This window comes from Setaria viridis, chromosome 9 (genome assembly GCF_005286985.2).
Source record: "Setaria viridis chromosome 9, Setaria_viridis_v4.0, whole genome shotgun sequence".
NCBI lineage: Eukaryota > Viridiplantae > Streptophyta > Magnoliopsida > Poales > Poaceae > Setaria > Setaria viridis.
Window position 1 is genome coordinate 7,219,621 of NC_048271.2, and position 14,263 is coordinate 7,233,883.

At 48.7% G+C, this 14,263-nt stretch overlaps 2 protein-coding genes across 2 annotated transcripts; both read right to left on the reverse strand.

Annotated features, from left to right (window-relative positions):
- Positions 1-370: 370 nt before the first annotated feature.
- On the reverse strand, positions 371-5,110 carry LOC117840735 (threonine dehydratase 1 biosynthetic, chloroplastic). The gene is made up of 9 exons (XM_034721258.2): positions 4,605-5,110; positions 3,634-3,813; positions 3,268-3,537; positions 2,814-3,020; positions 2,077-2,325; positions 1,927-2,000; positions 1,645-1,762; positions 1,156-1,290; positions 371-855 (listed from the first exon to the last, which is right to left on the reverse strand). The coding sequence occupies exons 1-9, from the start codon at positions 5,019-5,021 to the stop codon at positions 703-705; spliced, it is 1,803 nt and encodes a 600-aa protein (XP_034577149.1). The 5' UTR covers positions 5,022-5,110; the 3' UTR covers positions 371-702.
- Positions 5,111-11,163: 6,053 nt separating this feature from the next.
- Positions 11,164-13,880, reverse strand: LOC117839480 (pentatricopeptide repeat-containing protein At4g01570). The gene has a single exon (XM_034719819.2). The coding sequence runs from the start codon at positions 13,616-13,618 to the stop codon at positions 11,306-11,308; it is 2,313 nt and encodes a 770-aa protein (XP_034575710.1). The 5' UTR covers positions 13,619-13,880; the 3' UTR covers positions 11,164-11,305.
- Between the last annotated feature and the right edge of the window lie 383 nt (positions 13,881-14,263).

The window sequence follows — 14,263 nt, forward strand, 5'->3', positions numbered from 1 at the left end:
GCGCTTTGTAAATTGTAAGCTTAACCACCAATTGATCATCCAAATAACCCTGAGCATTCGCAACACAACACAGCCATCTAAGCGTAACATCAGAACAGTACACATTCTCAAATTCGCACCACATGACTCACAACCCCGCAGATAAGGTTCATCACAACTGGTAATAGGCTTCCCCAGAGGCGCTTTAATTTACTTGAGAACTGTAATGCAAGATACACTCATGGTTTGTACTCCACATAACTGCTAACAATATAGGGGAGGTTTAAGATGTTAGCATATTTTCCACATTGTTATAAGAAACTCTGCGAAAGTTACCCAATTTTGTTTTAGAACTCGATGTTGCAAAGAGATAGAATGGATACACTACGCGGAAACAATGCAGCCCGGATCTCAATTACATAATTATTATCAGATATTCGGGTTACATATTTATTATCATTATTTGAGAAATACTAGGTGACTTGCACCAGTAAGTTGATACCATAAACCACAATACAGACACACAACAACAGATGCACTACACAATCTAACAAGTTAACAAAAGCCAAACCAGCACTACATAAATAGGTATGGCGATGGCTTTACTCCAACAGAAGCAGCAAGGTGTGCCTTCTACCTTGGAGTCGAACCTTCCTTGCAAAGTCTCACCAATTTATGGGGGCAAAGGAAAATAGCCATCCATTCATCATGTGATGTGGTGCATTAAATCTTTGGATCACGCAACAGCAGTCGGTATATCTCATTGTTGTGCTCTGACATGTACTCGTACCCAAGACTCTCAGCACGACTCTTGAATTCATCGAAGTCTTTTGGTGGCACTTGTATGCCAACTAATACATTTGCTCCAGCTTCACCCTGCACAAGAGAATTAGTTGATGACATTTAAATAATTACAGCTCTTTTTTGGTGGTCTGCATTGTTTACTAACATTCATACAAGCAATATACATGTCCCAGAACAACTTCAGCATGGTATATACTTTTTTTTCGCAAGTTCAGAATGGAAAGAGCACATGATCGTTTAAAGATCAGGGTTTTTTTTATTCATGTTCCGACTTCGTGGACTGGAAGTAACAAAAAGATCATAGTTTCAAATTATGAGATTGCATAGATAGACACGATTATAAGAAGGGTACAGACAAGACTGATCACGTACCTGTGCACGATAATGGAAAAGGCTGATATTCCAACAAGGACTGAATGCATCCAAAAATTTCATGAGGGCCCCAGGCCTTTCTGGAAAAATGAACCGGTAAACAAGTTCATCTTTTATTTCTGATCTGCCTCCAATCTGAAAATTGACAATGGAATCACTAACAAAATAACAGGATATGTGCACAAAAAATGGTCCTAAGGGAACTAAAACAATTTTGGCAATTCAAAACCTTGGTAGTGTACTAGATTATCTTACAAAATACGTGAGCTGCAATCTGCACTTTTTAAAGTAATCATTTCCAAACTAGACAGCTTCTCAGGTTGCAATTTGCAAAAATCATACTAGACATCTTAACGGATGTAAATGCATATCCATTTGAACATACAAACTAGATATTGACGTAATATCACTAACAATAAACTACATTGACAACTGATTTCTTTGAAAAATAATGTGGTAATAGCTATGAGTGTGAGAGATGCAACATACAAAGTATCTAAGATGGTCCTTCGCCAAATCATTGTCAGTAAGGTTAACAGTCCTCAGTTTTGCAGATTCCATGCGATCCACCATTGCTCCAAGCTCATTGTCAGTGTAAATGCCAACGCTGTAACAAATAACAATTTAAGTATTTAAGGTAACCATTGCTGTGCATTAATAAATAAAAAGATCAAATAATAAACTAAAAAATGTACATCTCAGCCAAGGAAAAGAACATTGGCAATTTGATACGGATGAATAATAAGAAAGAGTGTCCAACTTTATATGTACCTGTAAAGAACAAGGGCATCTTTAGCGTTAGAATCGTATCTGTATTTAAATTCAGTAATATTCATCCGGCCAACCTGCAGAATGAGAAGTCACAAGAATTGAATTGGATTTTAAACTATATCATGTTGGCATTACTATCACAGGGTATACCAATTCCGTGAATCTTTTGAAGCTTCCCTGCTCCTCTGGCAGAAATGTAGCTAGCACTGCTTCCCGTTTTCGACCAACATCAGCAAGTTCAGTTACTAGTCTAAGTCGGTCAAAGTTCATATTTGCTCCACTAGTTATTGCAACAACAGTTTCTCCTTTCAAGTTATAGTATTTGCAGTAGGCTTCAGCCCCTGCCAATGCAAGGGCACCAGCAGGTTCAAGGATACTTCTTTTCTCCTCAAACATATCCTGCACACATGAAAAAAGATACATTTCAGTACCATCGATATACTAGGTGCATACTGCAGCATATGTGATGAAACAGGTCGATATGAATACGATAGCCAGTTTGTGCATAGATATTTGTAAATTCTATTTCTGTATCCATACCACCAGAACACTTATGCACAGTATTTTTTTTTTGGGGGGGGGGGGGGGGGGGGGAGGCTACATTAGAAAATGCAATACACAGTACATGAACTCATGCTAGATACATAGTTACTGAATCGTAACCTTATAGGGGATGGCCACTAGTAGTGTTCTGAACATGTTACAAAAACACTTCAAATGGTGCTTTACATTGACCGAATGACCGACCACTACAGCAGAGAATACTAATGGAGCATTGCATCCACTATCCAGAGCTTCAAGTGAGTTGAGACTAAGAAATATAACAGTGTTCAAACACCCATTTAAAATATTAATGAATAGCAGAAAAATACATGTATAGTTCTCACCTTTATAGAAGCACAAATAGCATCTCGACTGACCATAACGATGCCATCTACTAGTTCTCTGCACAGGCGAAATGTTTCCTCCCCTACAGTTTTGACAGCTACACCATCTGCAAAACCACCAACATGCTCTAACATGACCCTCTTGCCATGACACAATGACAATGCCATTGCATTTGCATCTGAGGGTTCTACTCCGATTATTTTCACCTGTACCAAAAAAAAAAGCCAAAACATACAAAAAAAATATCAGCCTGGATAGAAACCAGCGCAAGGTAGCTATACTGGGTTCAATTGTGCAGAGGATTGCAGTAAAATATTGATTCAACATGAAAGAATTCAACTACACAAATGCAATTAAATATCAAATCCAAGTCTCCATGATGGCATGCAAAGAAAGTCGTTGTCTTGAGCATAGGATTGTTTTTGTAAAGAAATGGAACGATGGAAAACTGACCTCTGGGCGAACCCGTTTCACATAAGCAGCAATTCCAGCGATTAATCCACCACCTCCCACAGGTACAAATATTGCATGCAGTGGACCTTGCAGTTGCCGAACAATTTCCATGCCGACAGTTCCTTGTCCAGTGATAACATCAGGATGGTCAAATGGAGGTATGAATGTGCGACCTTCCTGCTCACATCGTAATTTTGCATATGACTGAGCTTCATCGTATGAGTCCCCCTCGAGGACTACCGTTGCACCCAACCTCTCCACTGATTTCCACTGGAATTAAGGTGTTAAGTTTATTATTCAGTGAGCATTAAGTAAAATGAATCGTGAAAAGGGAAGCCTTAAGTTTGGCATCTAAAGATCAGAAACCTTGATTTCTGGTGTTGTCACCGGCATGACGATGACGGCATCACATCCCAGTCTCTGAGCGGAAAGAGCAACTCCCTGGGCATGGTTTCCAGCAGATGAGCAGATGACGCCCCTCTCCAACTGCTCAGGGGAGAGCTTTGCCATCATATTATATGCCCCACGCAGCTTGAATGAGAATACCTATACACCAAACAAACAAAATTTGAGAAAGAAAAGAAAGAAAGCATAGAAGTGAAATAGTACATTTCAGGGAACTTGAAATTAACCACATAGAAGAACTAAATACAGTCAAGCAAAATAAATTAGGAACTGTACTGTATGTAAAAGGTGCGTACGCAAAACAGATAGGGAAACAAATACGAACTTCCCAGACCCTGAATCATGCTGCATTCCACAAGCATAGCTTAAGCTCAAAAAGTGAGATTTCAAAGAAATAAAAGTTTCGTGGAATCAAGTTTCAGACTCTGTCAAGTAAAAAAAAAGAGCCACATCAAGATTTCAGCACTATAAAAATCAAGCGTTAATTAACAAAGGTAAAAGTGCAAAATATCCTAAAACATCTATTCTCCTGGGAGAAAGCGTTGACAAAATGACAAGATCGTATGAAAGCCAAGGTGGAAAATTAAAGGGAATGTCTAAGTACCTGTCCAGGCACCAAGAGAATCCATGAGATTCTGTGAATCCAAACATCCTATTCAAACCCGCAGAACCATAACACGACACTACCGAGGTAAACACCCAAAAAGTCTCACCGTTACCAAAATATTCCATTGAACTTGGTTATTGAGGAGTGCAAAATGTATCCACAAACACAAGTAGCAGCTAAAACTTCCAAACCCTGGCATTTCGATGAAATCATGCTGTTTCGTTGGCAATAGAAATGCGTAAATTGCCGCGTCCATGAACACAAAACCAACCCAAAAAGGTGGCGGGGACAAGTAAATGGAAGGCTGAGCGTCGCCGTCGATTACCGGCTGCAGGTCCTCGCGCTTGATCCAGAGGTTGACCCCGAGGCGGTCGGAGAGCTTGGTGGCGAGCTGCAGCGGCGACTCGATTGCCACGTCGTACACCTTGGACGACAGCACGCTGGTGAGGTACTCCATCGCGCCGGGCCCTCCTCCTCCCCCAGGCGCCGCGTCCCCGAACCCATCCCCATCCGCCGCGCCCGCGCCTCGCTCCCGGAATCCCGCCACGAGGCACCCGCTCTCCCGCTGCAGCGACTCCGGCACCACCCGCACCATCGGCGCCGGGACGGCAGCGAGCGCCGCCGCCTCCGCGGGCGTCGTCGCCGCGGCGCTCACGCGGGAGGGCCGGCGGCCGTCGCGGCGGAGGGCGGCGGCCGCGGGGAAGGAGGCCGAGGCGGCTGCGGCGGTGGCGGCGGCCGCCATGGTGGTGGTGGTGGTGGTGGTGGTGCGGTGCCCTCCCGAATTTCTGATTTGTTTTCCTACGCTAGGCGGCGGCGGGCGGGTAAAGCGCAGCGGGATGCGTCGTCACGAGTCGCGCCCCGCGGGATGATATGATGTGGCGCGGACGAGGACGTGGGTCGTGGGGAGGGTGGTGGAGGCCGGGGCCCGCGCCGGAACGGGGGCTCAGCGTCGCTGCGTCAGGACTCAGGATCCCCACGGTGTGGCCGTATCCGCGCGCGCGCGCCTGGTTCCTTGGCCGTTTCTACCGTCGTTTTCCGCGCGGGCGCCGGGGTGGGAAGCCCGGGAGGCATGCTTAACACGAGCACGTCGAGGGAGACCGGCGGCGGCTGGGCCGGGCGCGTAATGGCGTACGGGATTCGTTTCTTTTATCGCCGTCAGGTGGCGAGCAAAACGGTCCCGCTTTGCCCCACTTCTTCTGATTTTCATCGATCAACCAAGCCGTCACCAGTTCGACTTCACCTTGTTGCTTCGCTCGCGTAAAACCCTCCGCCGCCAAGTTAGCAAACCAAAGAAGTCGTTTGCACCGTCTTCCGACGATGTACCGCATCGGGTAGCCCAGCCAAACTGAGCAACCCACCACGATCCACTACAAGCCTAATTGTCCTACGATGCTATTGCCGCAAGCGCCATCCTCTGACGCAGTCCCACGCCGCACTGATCGTTGTCAAGAAACGCCAGCCGCCGCGGTCTGCTGCAAGCAGCCAAAATCGATACTATACGACAACCCCTGGCCGCCGCCATACCTGCGATCGCCTCCACATGGCCTTGGTAACACCGTCCCGCTTGCCACGCGACGGAAATGCTACCACCAGCTGCTGCCGCCCGTGACCAACGGACCAGAAATGCCACCAACCAGATGGATCTCTAAAGATAACGCCTCCAAGGAGGGCACGACGCTAATGGTGCCGCCGTCGCTCGTCCGGGGACTAGATGGGGTTTTCACCTAGAGTATCATGTGCAGTAGGGTTTTAGCTCAGACATGACGCCCTGTTGAGAGAACGACGCCTTAGGGTGCTGCCGTCATCTCCACCAGCAAACGTCGGCAAGGGATTTTGCCCGAAGCATCCCAACCCCTCACTGCACGCACACGGCTCGGCGCTCCCGAACCGCAGTCACGTCAACCCATCTGGGGTGGCATCGCCGCCGTACCTCCACCTCCGCTTGCTTGCCACCGTGTCCACCGGACCCCCACTCCTCACGGCCTCCTCCACACCGTGCGAGCCCCCACTAGTGCTCAGCCACCTTCCTCTCCTGTCGCCGCCTCCGCAACTCCTCAACCGAGGAGAGGTGGCCCGACGACGCCCGCAGCACCACCTCGGTGCCATCAGCGTGCCCCTGTGTCAAGTGTCCTTGCTGCGCCTCCATGGTGTCGCTCGCACACCTTGCATAGGCCACCCCGGCTGCGACACCACGCCGCCGTCGTTGAAGGCGCGGGAGCTATCGTGCCCCGGCCTATCGCTCACCCTACTTGACCGTCATCGCACTAACACCGTGCAACCACGCGCTAGACCGGCCGCCCTCCGTCCGCCGCCGCTAGCCGGTCCTCTCCTTCCACCACTTGGTGCCACCTCCCTCCGCGCCCGGGGCCAGCCTTCGCGGGCCACGCCGGTCAGCCTCCTTTGCGCTGACACCGTGGAGTCACACGCCGGCCTCCATCCGTATGCCGCTGCCGGTCGGTCGTCTCCTTCCCCCGCGCGGCGCCTCCTCACCTCCACGTTGTCGCCAACCCCCGCACCGTCGCCGTCGGCCCCAGCCACCACGGCCTTGACATCCGCCACCGCCTCGGCCTGTCGGTCCCCCCGCCGAGCAACGAGGCAGAACCATCGGCACGCCGGCCCCCACCAGGCCCATCCACGTGACGCCCCGTGGCTGCCCACGCCGTCCTCCCTTCTCGCTCCGCCGCTCGCTCCCCTCCGGCGCCACCAGCGAGGCGTCGTCCTTGGCGTCTCGGCCACCATCGCCCTCCTCCTCGTCGGCGGGCTATCGGCGGCGGATCCGCCCTTGGGGCACCGGATCCGCACCGGCCACCCATGCGGGCACTGCCATGGCCGTCCTCTCCGTTGATTGGGCGGCCGCGTCCGCCTGGACCCGAAGGGGGGGAGTCGCCCCGCCGCCGCCATCATTGCAGCCGGTCAGGCTTCCAGCGGGTGGCTCGGACGGCGGCGCAGCGAAAAGAGGAGGGAGAGGAGTGGAAGGTGGCAGTGACGGTCACCCGCCCGTGTCGCCCACGTGGGGGCGACGCGAGGGGAGCGAGATGAAATGACTGCTGCTTGTGATTCATGTGACTGCAAAATAAATTAGTAAATTGTTCTTTGAAAACTTTACCTAATTCGCAAAGAATCATGGGCATGTGACTATACACGTTCGTCGATAGTACACTATTTATTTTGACGTAATGATAATGTAAGATTCGGATGGTGGTTGCCTCTACCAACAGAAAATGCAAGGTGAAAAGAATGACAAAATTAGGACTGCAGAATATACACGTGAAAGAACATCGCTAGTGCTCTCTTCTAAAAGAAAAGAGCATTAATACAAAGGTGCTCAGAAAAATGAACGACCAGATCAGCACTTCGCAGGTTTTATTAATACTTGGTTTAGTTGGGAAATGACGCATTTCGTCCATACTCGATTGCGTGATGCTGTTCTGTACGAAGAGGAATCAAAATTCAGCACCAATCATCATAATGCTTGCAATTTGCAAAAAAGAAAACACAAGCATGTGTTACCTTGTTACACCTGTAACTCGACTACGATAAACTTGTTATGTGCACAAGAACTCACGGAAATCGTAGAGCTTCTCCTGCTCAGACTTGTCTGGACCTATTTAAACGAATACTCAAAATAGCACGACGCGAGGCAAGTTGTATGGGATACAGAGAGATATTAGCCTTATTTTTTGCAACGAGAAGGTCGTAGAGCCCAACCAACTTCTATCCAGAGGTGACATGAAGAGGCCTCCAAGTCCTTTTCCTGATTCTGGGACGGTTTACGGCAAGTTGGAGTAGTAGGAAACACTCGTGTAACCTTTTCTGACCTGATTCACTCAACGTGCAACGGCCACTGCCCGAGGTGTGCATGTGAAAACAGGACATACGACATGCCACGCGGTGCAACAGAGAAGAGGACCACATCGTGGCTCCAGGTCTTACAATTCAATCTGGATGGAACAAATTTGGCTCAAAGCACGAGTCTTTTCCGGTATTTAAATATGATCTAGAACTGTTTTAAAACAAGTATCGTCGTCTACCGACCCTAACCTATCTGCAGATAACAATCACTAAATCAGCACGAGTGCCATGAGCTATTTCTATACTATCTACCCTCGAAAGGTGTACAAATTCAAAAGCACAAATCACAGGTGTCCTCCAACTGTTTACCTCTTGGAGTGCTTAGAGGCCAAAATACTTGGGGCTTCGTTTGGATGTCGATATTGTGGGATTTGGCATTGAATTGATCCCAATACCAAATCAGAGTAGTTTTGGAAATGGGTCACAATACCAAAGCGATTGTTTGGATGTCAATGAAATTGCTAGATGGAATTCAACGAGAGTGCCCATACCTATTCGTGTTTGGATGTGCATGGAGTAAGATTTGGCATTGACTCATCTTCTCTCCCCGTTGCTCCTCCCATCGCCGCTGGCCGCACCCCCACCAGCTCCTCCTCCATGCATCATGGACGCCCAGATCCACCAGCCACAAAGAGCTGTTGTCCGTGGAGATGAGGAAACCGAGCCGCCGCTCCGTTTGGCGAAGGGAGGGAGAAAGGGGAGCAGCGGGGAGGGACGGTGGAGCGAGGTAGGGGAGGAGCAGCGCGACACTTCAAGGGCAGCGTCACTCGTCGGCGGAGCGAGGCAGGGGAGGAGCGGTGCAGCACGGAGGGAGGGGAGGGCGTGGGTGGCTCGCCAGCGAAGGGGCTGTGCGGCTTGCCGCTGAGGGAGGCAGGGGAGGATAGGGAGGGGGCGGGGCGCCAACCGCGAGGAAGAAGGGTGCTGACAGGAGAAAGAAGGGGCGCCGGCTGCGAAGAAGAAGATCGAGGAGGGGGACGCCGCCACAGCGGAGTAGAGGCGCGGCGGCGGCGGCATCGTCGAGAGAACGGCTGCACGGGCGTTTTTCAGGAGGAACACGAATTCAACACGATATGGAGGGGAAGAGGTCGGTATTGAGGGGAAGGGTATACTGGAGCGATGAATACCGGTTGGTACTGGAGTCTATTTCCAATTCCGAATTCCAAACCATCCAAACAGCTGGAATTGGAGCTAGTCAATTCTAATTTCCAATTCTGAGGCTGAATATCTACGTCCAAACACTACCTTAATGATTTTATACACAACTAAGTATATTAGGCATCAAGGTCTGCATTTTGCTGCATCCAGATCATATACTATATCTTAATACCAATTGCTAAGTGAAGAATATTTTAAAAAAAACAATTATCAGCGCTGTAGTTACATGATTCCTTCAGATCATGATGCATGATGTAGTGTGCAAACAAAATATCAGCAGAATGTAATGTCATGACAAATTGTTCAGCACAGGAGCAAGCCTATGCTTCTGTTTGTGTCATCCTGTTGTGTTTTACATGTGAGCAATGTCAATGTCTGAATATGTCACAATCAGTTCTCCAACTGAAATTAATTCACAACCAAAAACAAGATGATAGAGACCCTCCTAGTCTAGATCATTGCAAAAGTACAAAATGCTTAATCCAAAGAGAATATATGAACCAATACTGAGCTTCATACACAAGTACACAATGTCCATAAACTAAGCTTTCCAGTTAATAATATATATCTGTGCTTATTGTGAATGAACAGATTGTGTTACATATGGACCAAAATTCTTAAACAAGTTTCATCCGCCAACCTCCTTATGTCAGTATCCTAGGGATAGGAATATAATCATGTGATAGATATCAAATGTATCATACAGTGCAACAGAGTAATCATAAGCAATAATGTTGTGTTCAATGTGATTCTTAATATTTCTCCTAACCAGAATTGCTACTTCTGAAAAGCTGCATCTTTTATTATCAGCTTCAAAATCGGAGGATCGAATTGGCTTCTTTTGAAAGAAAGGAAAATATCTTATGTTACTGAAAAGTAATGCTAAAAGTATCACCATGAACTTCCTATCCCAAATCAACCAGCTACAACCAACCAACCAAAAAATAAAAGCAACTTATTGCACTTAAGCTATTCAGACAAGAAGTAAAAAGAGAATACCAACAAGATGTTGTCCAACATCAATCTGTATGAGGGCAAGTTGATGGCATGACGGCAACATCAACCTCGGTCAGTGCTGAATCTGTACTGCACTTAAGCTTATTGGTATAATAGACATTGCTGGAACGCTGGAGGTTAGTTGTTCTCTATTCTCTCAACAAAACCTTACATGTGCTTCACAAGGCCAAAGCAAGATTCTCAGAACACATAACATTGAAATCAGCATAGATAAAAACCAGAAATTTACATATGTGGTCACCTCAATGAGATCCTGTAACTTGTAGGCAAGTTAAATTTCATAGCAACCATGGTGACATATTAGAGGTGCCTCTTTTTTACATACATTTTTAAAAAACAATTGCACGAGCATAAAGGAATAGGTAGTCCGTAGTCCTGAGTAACTCAACTGTTGACTAGACACAAGGGAGTATTTGTTTTAGCTTTTCTAGGTATATCTAGGTGCATAGCAAAAGCTAAGTATCTAGAAAAGCCAAAACAAATATTAGTTTGGGACGGAGGGAGTATCTATAGGTACCTACTGAGTACTCCAGCTATCCAATACTCTGAGAATCCATTCTTAACAATGACTTTGCAATAGACAATTGTGATTAAGTAATTATAGCTCCAAAAGATAATAAACCAAAACTTACCTCATGGCAGTTTAGATTGACTCTGGAGATGTGATGTGGAACTGGAAGATCCCATTAGATGCAACTAATGCAGTTTGTGGTATTAGACATGCCATTGAGCCAACAGGCTGCCTAATCACCTGAGCACAGGAAACCTGCAGTAATTTCTCTAAACCATCATGACATCAGATATCGTGAGCATACTGAAAGTATCACTCTAGTAGTGCGGTTCAGCCAAGCCTCCTGAACTGTGTTAGTACCCAAATTTTTTATACTACAATAATCATGATTTGCACTGCAGTTTTTCAGTTTGAATATAGAAAGAACATGCCTTGTGATGATCAATACAGATAACAGATGTTATGGTACTGTTTTTGTTCATATTTTTTTGCTAGTTCATTTGGCCTTCTGCCTTTTTCTTTTCAATCTCCTTATGAAGGAAAACCAATATTGTTTCTGTGGCATGGTTTGGCGCAATGCCTTCTGTAATCATCCTCCTCAAATACTTGTCAGCTTCCTTTAATCTACCAGCTTTTGCATTAATATTGATCAAGGTATTAAAAGTGACAACATCTGGCTTCATCCCGCTTCTGACTATCTGCTCAAACAAGCAGCTTGCTTCTTCAACCTTCCCAACCTTCCCAAACTGATGGATCAGTGTGTTATACATGACAATGTCCATGTAAACACCTTTCTTTGACAACCGGTCAATAATTGTGCTAGCAAACTCTGCTTTTCCCATCTGGCCAAGACCCTGAATGATTAGATTATATGTTGCTACATCATTAGGGCAGAGCTGTCCGCCCCTCTCGTGAAGAATTGCCCACACCTGTTTCAGATAACCCTTCTTGACAAATGAGGTCATCAGTGAATTGTATGTATAGCTTGTCCCTTTGTTTCCTAGATTTGTAAAGATCTCAAATAACTTGCAGGCTACACTCAACTTCCCTTTGGCTAAAAAAATTGACAAGTATGTATTGATCATGTCAGCATCGAAAGTTTTGCCCCCCATACCTTGCACCCTCTGCCCTCTGTGCATTGTAAATATAACAGAGTTGTTCAAACTGTCAGCACGTTTAGCAATATGATCCAAGTGTGGTGACAATGACCAATCATCCTTGGGATCATTATTTGTGGGTCCTTCATCAGTATCAGTGTGTCCCGCAGGGTTAACCAAACTCATCACATCATCCATATTACCATCAAAGGAAAACATTGGTGTCCCATCTTTCCCTCTGTCCTGAGGGCCTCTCAGGGCGACCATCATGTTTGATTTCCACCGAATGGCATCCGGCAATACAGAGCCGTCCCTTATAAACTTTACTATTTGTTCTTCCAGGTCCCAACGTTTACTCTTGTTGAAACCTATTAGCAATGATGTTATGGTAACCAAATCAACAACGAAGCCCCGCTGCTCCATCTCCTTCACCAAGTCTAGGGCCTCTGCAACTTGGTCCCCCACCCCCTCCTTGCAGAACTCCCTCACCATGATACTATAAGCAATTCCATCTAACAGTTGCCCTTTCCTTCTTAGCTCATAAAACAGCCGACATGCTGCTTCTGCCCTCCCATTCTTGAACAGCCCATCGATCACAGTGTTGTGCGTGCTCGCTGAGCATTGGATTCCATCCGCTACCATTGTCTCAAAAAAACCACATGCCTCATCAAGCTTCTTCGCTTTAAACAGCCCATCGAGGAGCGAATTGTACACCACAACATCACTCACCGCACTGCTGCCCCGCATCTCATGAAACACACGCAATGCGTCATCCATCCGAAAACTCTTGCAGCATCCGTTCACCACTGCTCGGTAAGTGAACACATCTGGCTCGATTCCAGAAGACTTCATTTCATCAAAGGTCACCAAAGCATCAGTAACCCGCCCACCAATCACAAGCGCTCGGATGATCGAATTATACGTGCATATGTCTGGCGCAACAGGTGGAGTGGCAGCCTTCATTGCCACGAATAGCCTCAGCGACATATCCATCTGCCTCCACTTGCCAAACGCGTAGATGCAAATATTGTAGAACCTTACATTCGAAGGGAGGCCCCTCCTCGACATTTCGTCGAACACATGGCGGAAGTCATCGCTGAGGTTCTCCTTCGACAAGGCGAGAAGGAGGCGGTTCGTGGCCCGGACGGGCGGTGGCTGGGAGGCGATTGGAAGCAGCCTGAGGATGGCGGGAACGGCACCGATGAAGTCCGGGGAGGCAATGAGGGAAGGGAGAGCGGCGGCGGCGAGGCGGGGGAGGAGGTCGGGCGGCGCGGCGTCCAAGAGGGCGAGCGCGGCGTCGAGGCGCGAGGCCGAGAGGAGCGACGCGAGGAGTGCCGGGAGGAGGGTGGCGGGTGACGGGGAGGAGAGCGCGAACTGGAGGAGCGCGTCGAGGAGCGGCGGGGAGCCCGCGGAGAGCGCGCGGAGGAGGGCGGGGAAGGTGGAGGCGAGGAGCGGAGAGGCCGGCGGCGTGGCGGCGAGGAAGAAGGAGAGCTTGGAGGCCGGCGGGAGCGCCGGGTGGCGGAGGATGTGGAGGTGGACGGGGAGCGGCAGCGGCGCCGCGGGCAGCAGCGCGGCGGGCAGGTGCGGCGTGGTGAGGAGGTGGCTGGCGAGGCGGGTGGCGAGGAGCGCGTCGGTGAGGCTGGAGAGCGGCGTGGGGGACGCGGCCGAGAGCCCGCGGCGGATGGGTGCGGCCAGCCCGGGCGCCATATGCTGCCCCCGCGGGCGTGGCTTTGCTGCCTGCGACGGCCCGGCCGCGCTTTCAGGGGTTTCCTCTGTGCGCGACCGCGATTTTGCGTGGTTTTCTGATTTTCTCCGTGCGCAGGGCCGCGATTTGGTGGGGTTACCGGCTATCCCACTTCCCCGGCCGGGCGCGCACCGGCACTGATGAGACGAGCAGAGCTCGGCTTTGCCGAGTGAGCGTTGGAGTGGGGATCGCCGAGGCGGCTCCGCGACTCGTCAAGACAATGCCGTGTCTTTCTGCAACTCCAAACTCCCGTCAGTCTCAAGCCTCGGTGCAATGGCCAACGCTCGTACGTCCTTTTCGCCTCGCTAGGGACGACAAAGGATCCTTGGAAAGATCCAGTGCCACGTCGTGGTCGTGTCGGCTGTATCGCGTTTGCATTTCGCTTCTGCTACCACCCTGCTGATCTGCCATCTGCGCCTTGACGATAATTCGCCGACCCATGCGCGAGACTTTCAGCAACGAGTAGATCGACCTGCAGACAGCTGCACAGCACTTTAAGGATTCTTCTGTACGGACCAACCAGGTTGTCGTGATTTGCATGACACGTCTTTCAAACAAATCAAGCTACAGTGTACATAAGTACATTCGGAGTGCAATTATCCAGCACA